The sequence below is a fragment of the Hippichthys cyanospilos genome, chromosome 14 (assembly GCF_059441005.1).
Source record: "Hippichthys cyanospilos isolate Australia breed blue-spotted pipefish chromosome 14, RoL_Hcya_1.0, whole genome shotgun sequence".
Taxonomy (NCBI): domain Eukaryota; kingdom Metazoa; phylum Chordata; class Actinopteri; order Syngnathiformes; family Syngnathidae; genus Hippichthys; species Hippichthys cyanospilos.
In genome coordinates this window covers 11,372,073-11,380,901 of record NC_142382.1, presented here as the reverse complement: position 1 = coordinate 11,380,901, position 8,829 = coordinate 11,372,073, and the positions used below count along the sequence as shown (strand labels likewise).

Here is an 8,829-nt window from a genome sequence, read left to right as displayed (position 1 = left end):
TACAAGTATCATCCACTTTAAAAATGGGTTTAAAATAACACAATTAAGGCTTTTAAAAAAAGAAATGTAGCATTATTAGTGTCAATTGAACCTAACAATCTGTTTGTTTTATACAAAGCTTTTGACAATGTTTTGTGCAAAATGACACACATTTGGGATTCTAGAAAGTTTGGCTCAATATAGGGTGGAACCTTCTTTGACCTGAGTGTAGGATTGTCTCGACAGAATTTTTGAGTAGCATTTAGAGATACGCATAGGGAAGCTTTCTAATGGTATTCTCACTGTTGAAAGAGGCTTCACCTCTCCCTACGGCGAGTAAATGGCATCGTTAGCTCGGTCGTACATTCTGTAAGTCCGCGCCGCCACCCGAGTTTGGTTGTGTCCTACCTGCTTCCGGAAGGTGGGCTGTTGCTCCTCCCGCCTCCCCTTTCCTTTCCCCAGGTGCCTCAGTCTGCTTCTTCCTGGCAGCCTTTCACATTAATTGGCAGCAGTTGAACCGTGTGCCGTAAATCAACAAGCGCGGAGTGTATTATAACGAGTGGGACCACCCAGGAAAAGAAGTACTTTTGTCTGCAGTTTGGCCCCAGACAATGTGAGGATCCTCGAGTGCGCGACGCTCTGAAAACCATGAATGGACACGAACAAGAGCAGTGCTGCCGCGACCCCATGGCAGCAAAAGAGTTTGCAAATAAATTGAGCATTTTCGACCATGACATTAAACAGGACAGTGAGTTTTTTTGTTTTGTTTTTTGGGAAAAAGGTCTTCATGACAGAGTCTCTTTTTTACACAAACGTTGGCAGATACAAGCAAAACCTCCCATACAAGCAAAAGATCCTGCAAATAAATTGAGCATTTTTGACCATGACAATAAACAGGACAGAAAGAATCCCTTTCTTGATACAAACATGGGCACATAGTATTTTATGCGCTGGTATTCGATAATTAATTACAAGCACACACCTAGGTTATTTAGTTGAAAGAAGTTCAGCAATTGCATTTTTTTCATTTTTCAGATTGTTACAACCAAAATGTGCAAATAGTGAATATATTTATAAATTGCTATCCGAAAAGAACCATACATATACATGTCCTGGAGTTTAACATTCCCTAGACTGCATTGACGTAAATAAAAAAATAAATAAAAGAATTCCTTTGCAACTCGTTATAAAATATTTCCACCAGGGCACGGATAGCAATGTGGGACTGTTGCATATAATGAAACCTCACAAAGAGGGCCAATGGCTACGAAAATACCAAGGTTAATCTTGATTAAATGCCTTTCATGCCACAAAAAGCATATTTAACATAAAACACCATTCAAAGGGGATTCAGGCTTGATTTTTAAAATTTAATATATAAAATATTGCTGATGGCAAGGCCAAGTATCCCAACTCTTAAAAGTATCAAAGAGATTAGAGGGAAAAAAAACATTATAAATCAACGTAGCACTTAAATGCTTCGTCTGCCTTCCCATTACCCTTCTGCCCAATTTAATTCACACTTAAGCAAACCAACTTTCATCTTTGCTCAATATACATTTCGAAGATGAATGTTTTATCCGAGCCTGCGGGCGGCCAGCATTCACTTCATTCCAGGAACCCCGTTTGCTTCTTGCTAGCAGATTGGCTGCAGACCAGTTGAAAAAGATGAAAAAAAAAACCCACATATATATATATATATATATATATATATATGTATATATGTATATATATGTATATATGTGTATATATGTGTGTGTGATAGAGGAAGGCATTAATTAAGCCTTCTAAACACCGGTGCAGCTGTTGGAAGACTTCTCTCTCGCCTGTCCCGAGTGAGGAAGTCCTCCTGCGGCCTGAATGCCCTCTTGCCGGCGACTTTTTGTTCCCGCACACTTGTCCCGGTCTCTTCTACATCCTTCTGCTGAGACACAACATATTTCCTCTTCCCCACCTGTTGATGAATTGCGTTGCTGTGCGAAAAGCTAGGATGGTGGCAATAGCGCGCGTCTTTATGCAAAACACTAGTTTCCTCACATGAGTGTGGCGGTGAATGGAAGTCCCAAAAAAGGGGCATAGAGGCTAGTGGCCAAATTATAGTAATCTTCCCTGTGCAAACAGAAAATCATTGCCAGCTTGGGAAGGGAAGTCAAAGACTGCTTAATGACTGCTGCTTCTTGTGGAGCAAAGGCCCTCTTGTTCTTTGTGGCTGCATGCTGAATGCTGATGAATGCCTTGCCATTGCATGCTGGCTGGCCTCTGTCAATCATGACGGACATAGCAATATTTTATCTTTATTTATGCACTTGGTTGCGAGCAAAATGCAAAAAACTTGAGAATGTAGAATATTTGTTTTCTTTTTTTTTCATACATTTATATATATTAATATGAACATGTAGCAGTCAGTATTCGGAGTTGGAGACAGAGTCAAAGGTGATAACAGCAACAGGTGTTTAACTGACATCCCAAATCATATCCTGCCAAATTTGGGTGACGAATGAGAGCCTTTTAGTGGAAAAAATGTGCCAAAATCTCAGACAAAAAACACAAGCTATAGTCACCGTACTAGTACACTGTTAAGAATAATAATAAAAGAATTCTCCAGCAATATACTGTTGATGTTCAACCGTTTCTCATAAGAGTTAGTATCTAGCCATTTTTAATGATTTGGTTCGTTTGCTTCCACCAAAATCATTTAATTTCTTCCATTTCACTAAAAGTGTACTTTTGTTTGCACATGATTCAAATGTGGTAACATTTTCTACCCTGTTACTCAAAAATATTCAAATGACATTTGCAAGACTCACATAGTTTATTAGAAAAAAAAAACATTTTATAATTTAGGCGAAAGTAGAAGATTCAAGTGCAATCAATGTACCGATTCAAAACCAGTGCAGTTATGCATTTTGTGTTTTTCACCAGTACCAATCACTAAAATGAACAAGTGAAGAAAACAATGTGATCTAATAACCGTATGACCAAAATAATAACAGTAACACAACGTGACACCTGAAAAGAAATAGTAATAATATCAAGTGTGAAAGAACAACAAAATGTGAGTGAGGAAAAAGCTTAATCATTTGGAGTAGTTTCAAGAATTTTCCCTCATCTCCTTCACTGCTGAAATCTCCCACACAGACTACGAGAGTCAACGTAAAATATATACAAATGTACGAGTACACAGATTGATTTCAAGGTTTTATTTGAGCACACACTTCAATGAGATGTTCCCATCAATTCTCCACAGATCAAAGCCATCCAACTTAAAAAAAAAAAGGCTTTACATTGCAGTGGGACTGGAAAGTAGCTTTGTGTGAATATAGCTTTTAAGTACAATTTGATTTCATCTCCAACTACTATACAATATTTAGTGGTTACTTATTCATTTGTTTATTGGGTGAAGTAATATACATAAAATCACCTCATGAGAAAACAAAATGAACATGTTGGGCATTAGCAAAGCTATTTGAGTTGCTTGGATTTGTTTTTTCTTTTCATTTTAATAATGTTTCAAGTCTTCTGGACCTACATCACCAATTTAAAAGGATGCCTTTGAAGACATGTCATTTACAAAAAGAAAATAACAATAGTTTTCAGTACTGGAGCCAGATGTGAAGCCACTATTTGGAATTTTGCTACGCAGTGGCAAATAAAGCTGCAAAAGAACACCATTAGTTACCACAACATTTGGTACACCTGCAACACAATATAAATAAACGTTAAGGTACAAAGATAATGTGCTTTTTTTTTTTTTGGGGGGGGGGGGGGGTGTTTGTATTTTCTTTTTGAACTTACTAAGGTTTAGACTGCAATGAATGTCTTTTATTTTGGAGCTATTTCTCAATATTTGGGAATTTGATGTTGTTAGTGAATTTAACTGCTCAACTGCTGTTGAAATAAACAACACATCAGCAACAGGCTCCAATAAAGCTGAGGCAGAAAAGTTGAGGAACGCTAAAAATACAAACACTTGATCGGAATATTCCACAGGTGAGCAAGTCATTAAAAAAGATGTAAGTGTTCCGATTGGCTGTAAATGGAGCCCACATGCCCCCGAAAGACTAATTTGTTCCCAAGCGAGGATGGGGGTGAAGCTCACCAATTTCTGCATGACCAGCAAAATTCAAGCTAAAACTAACATGCTAAGCAATACCCAGAAAATCTGATAGACAGTTTCTCTGATAGACTTACGGAAAGTGAAACATGTGCTGTGGTCGAACGAGTCCACTTTTCAAAATGTTTTGGAAAATCGTGGACGTCATGGTCTCTGGACCAAAGAGGAAATGGAGCGACAGGAATGGTTGAAAAGTCAGCACCTGTTTTACGGAGGTGCGGTAGTGCCCACGGCATGGGTAACTTTTACGTATATCTGTACCAGTGGGGACACGATATAAAATAAGCACATGCAGTATGGTACATAGGAGATGAAGAAGAAATTGCAACAGTCTGAACACAGCAAGTGATTCACATCTTTTCAATTTGATCATAGTTGCTTCATAAATTAACACCTCTAACAGATACATTTGCTTTGTTTGTTTTTATTTTCAACATTTTAAAGTCATTTGTTCCCCTTAAAGTATAACAGCAAGCCTTTGTCATTTTGAGCAGCTTCTGAATACTGCTAGTTACTGTAGGCTTTATACATTATGTGGTAGAGCCGACAAAGCTGTAGAATTTTAGAGTACTCTACTTAATTTGAATATAAATTGATTAGTTATGCATATTTTGACCAGTTAATAATTCATATAGCTCTTTTCGAGAGGTTGGAGACAGATTGTGTGTGTTTTATGTTTTTCCACATGTCTTCAGACAGTAAGTCATAATATGAATTATGATTTTTTTGTTTAGGAGATCTCTGGTTAAAATGAGATACCCATAGTTTTGGATATCTTCCTTTCGACATTTTCAATATGAGCTTTCCAACGTAATTTTGCATTAATTACAACACCAAGAAATAAAATTGTATTTACTCTTTCTGGATCTCAATCCAGTGTACCTTAATTTTGACTTGGTGTTTTATTTGTCTGGTTGAAAAAAAAAATAGACTGAGAGTTAACCAGGAGGCGATGACCATGATCTGAGTTCCACGGCAAAAAAACAAAACAAAACAATAAAAAAACGTATTTCTTATCCAAAAATATATGCATAAAGTATAAATAACATTTCGTCTGAAGTTGTGAAGATATACTCTATGGAGACAGCCATTTTCATTAGTACGAACGCATTAATACCAGTTAGCAACGACTCAAAACAATATCAATCCTTAGATTCACAAATTCAAGCAAAACCTCGTTTACTATTTAAACCTTATGCAGTATTTTGACCATGTTGGGTCATTTTTTTTTCCACATAATTTTTGTGGTAATTTAGTGAAAGGACGTCACGCTCCCGGTAGTGTGACTAAGTAAGTGGTCTAGCCATGTTGAACTTTGACATGTCACCATCTGGGCAAGATTTCAGATCCCGAGTGTGTTCTTTCTATGCTATCTCTATGATGTAAAGATAAAATGATTGGACAAAATACTGTACAAATGTTGACACAAATAGTATTCTCTTTTGCAGTGGAACTCTCTAAATTGACAACATCGTCCTCCTGGTCACAGGAATTTCTGGAACAGATTCACCATGCGGCATGAATAGGCAGCTGAAAGCAAAAAAGCAAACATACAAAACACATTCACACCTGTGAGCAATTGAGATGAACCAAACGTAATGTTTTTGGAAAGTGCAAGGATGGGGAGAATATTGGAACTACACACAAAGGCCAAATTGGGATCCAAAATTTCAGAACTGCATGTGCCAAGCAATAGACTTTCACTGGAGTGAAAAATAAGGCGCTAATTTGATATCTGTTTGACATTTTTGCACCGTATAATCCGCGACGGCTTTTGTTGGTGAGCAGGTGTACCAAAATGTATGGAAGTGAGTCCATTTAAAATGTCAACTAAAAAGTTGAAAAGAACAAAAAAGGATACAAGAATGAAATGTTGAATGACTGGTCAATCATGGGAGATGTGTCAATGGATTACAGCTAATACAGGAGGAAGTGATGGCTAAACATCTGGATTAGTCGTTGCTGTTTTAGCTGAAACCACGGAAGGCAAGGATGTCGGAATCCTGGGAAGGAGAAGAGCAGGGTGCAGGTGAATTCTGCCCATGGAGTCAAGTGGAAGCATGCACGAGGGATGACAAAATCACTAGTGGGCTGCACGTTGCAGACATCATGCACTGTCTGGTGGGGGAGGGCAAGGTCAGGCCTTAACTTGTACAATCACAAGTATTGACCTAAATTTACAACCAAAATTCTAATATTTGTTTAATTTAATGTTTTTTTTTTCCTGTGTAGTCTATTTGACAGTATGATTGAGGGGGCACCAATTTTTAGCAAGTGCTATGTACTGAGGGGTGTGGGTCATATATAATAATGAATAAATCACTGGATTTATGACCATTTTTTAAACATATGGACAATATATGTGCAAAATATATGCTCTTGATTTGATTTGTGATCATATATTTTCAATGCATGTATAAAATAATCCAATTTGCAACAACAAAACAATTACCCTTACAAGGTGAGTACAAAGATGCTAAGCAGTAAACCACATTAAAGGGCTACAAAAATTATTTTGCCACTTTCAGCATTATAAAGTTAGTATTTGTCTACCATTAATTTGATTTGAAAAGTATGTAAAACAGGTACCTTAAAAAAAACAAAAAATAACAACAATATGCTGTTGATTGAAAAACATCACATGTACTCAGTGCCCAGTTAACAACCAATTATGGTTCAGTTTGGACATGTCATATGACCAAACCCAGAAAAAAGGTGAGCTGTGATTGGTCGTTAACTTGAGCACAGGCGATGTCATTTTCAGTCAACAGCAAGTGGAAAAATGTGTTTTTAAAAGAATTTTTACATTAAATATAATTTTGTTGCCAGTATTTTCTATAGTCAAAACTAACTTTGTTTAATGTTGAAAAAGACGAAATAAGTTTAGAATCCTTTTAGGCAGACAAACCCATGCACATTATACTCATACAGACATTTAAAATTATTCGGTACTATGATTGTCGAGCATGTCATCTCAAAGGCCCCCCAAAAATATTAGGCCCACATCCATTGAGTATGGGCAGTATTAGATCCAATTCAAGCGCAACCAATCTATGTCTGCCATCTAGGGGTGAATGGTGGCATTGCAAACTAAAACTTAACCGTGGAACGTCCTCTAATCATGGGGATAGGAATTCTGCCTCTAAGATGTCAACTGAAATGCATTGGAGAGAAAAAATATTTGAGAAAAATATGGTGAAAACAAATATTTACCTTTCATAAAAATTAGGTATGTGCACCCCCCCCCCCCCCAAAAAAAAAAAAAAAAAAAAAAAAACTACAAATGGTGCCAAAAACTAATAGAGGAGACAATCCGTATGACTGGTGAGTGATGACGTATTCAATATTTTTTTGTCAAGTCTGAATATTGATTCTAAAGTGCTCCAGATGATGTGCGCGGCCCCGTTGAAGGCTGTTGAGAAGCAATTTTTTTTTGTAATTGTGAGGTGACAGAAGAGGTAATGGCAGATTTCATCACGTAAATCCCCAACGAAGGCCCGAGCACCAAATACACAGCCGTCCACTGGGGTGTACATTCACACACACAGCGCATGAAAAGATAAGTCAAGTGCAACGAGAGGTGAGAAGGCAAACTGAATACAGCAACACAAACAGTATTTGAAAAATTGCCACAGAGCCGTGGCAGGCACTCCAGCTTGCTGGATATTATAAAAGTCTGCGTGTGCGTACAAAAGAAAAACAATTTCCCAACTGTGACATCAATACAGTAAATGACAATACCTGGTCTTACACAAATAGATGAAGAAAATTCCTGCTATAGATTGACAGAAGATGGCCACAAAGGTACATAAATAGTGCGGCGCCTTTCGGAGCACCTCCAGACAATAAAATCTATACTTTGGAGAGATGACGAGGTTGTTAGAAAATGCCATTCAGCATATAATTGCATTTCATCTCATTCCTGCCCTTCGGCAAACAATGCTGCCTTCTTTGTGTGGCCCTCAGACACTTTTGTGGAGGCAGCACAATCCAAAATGTCACAATACATCACATAATGACAAACATAGTTTTCTGTAAAGTGGATTCTCCAAAGTCCCGAACGTGGAACAATTTGGACTTTTAGGAACCTTTTAGTGATGTCAACATAGAAACGTAATGAGGACAAGTGTCCTCATAACTATTGGGAGTTGAACATTTGCGGCCTGTAAAAAGGTCGGGCTGCTGACATCATCAGTTTGATCAAAAAATGGCATTATTTTATATCATCAACTCCAGCCGTGCCAAAATATTCCACACGCTGACAGTAGCACTCTTAAAACGCCTGACTGTCCCCGCTACCCCCTGCCTGTCGCACGTCCTCAAGAGGTAATTTTACATTATTAACTTGTTGGACAGTGTTTCATAAAACCTTCGTATTTGTATTATAGTTGACGTTGTTGAAAATGTGCTTCAAATATTGCCTATTTTTTCGAAAACTTTGAATGCTCTTCTTCAGAAGTGCAATGATTAATTATTGACAACTAATCAATCAAATTATTCAATCAACATTTTTGATAAAGGTTTAAAGACTAAAACGTTCCAAATCCTCATAATTTCAGCTTCGAGAGGATGTATTCTCCCATCTGTTTTGTTTTGATGAAAGCAGACCAATTTTTAGCTTCAGAATAGGATATTTACAAAAACATCTGCAATTTACTTTGGAGAAAAAAAAAATCAATATTTTAGGCTATTTTCTGCCATGTTACTGACAAAACCTGGAAACAGATATTTTCTTG

At 37.3% G+C, this 8,829-nt stretch overlaps 1 protein-coding gene across 1 annotated transcript in view; it reads right to left on the bottom strand.

The window, feature by feature from the left end:
• Positions 1 to 3,164: 3,164 nt before the first annotated feature.
• The window catches only part of ppm1aa (protein phosphatase, Mg2+/Mn2+ dependent, 1Aa), a 29,852-nt gene continuing 24,187 nt past the window's right edge, over positions 3,165 to 8,829 (bottom strand). Inside the window, exon 6 of the mRNA XM_088432955.1 lies at positions 3,165 to 6,096. Coding sequence (XP_088289081.1) covers positions 6,061 to 6,096 — 36 coding nt within the window. The 3' untranslated portion in view covers positions 3,165 to 6,060. The remainder of the gene's footprint in view (positions 6,097 to 8,829) is intronic.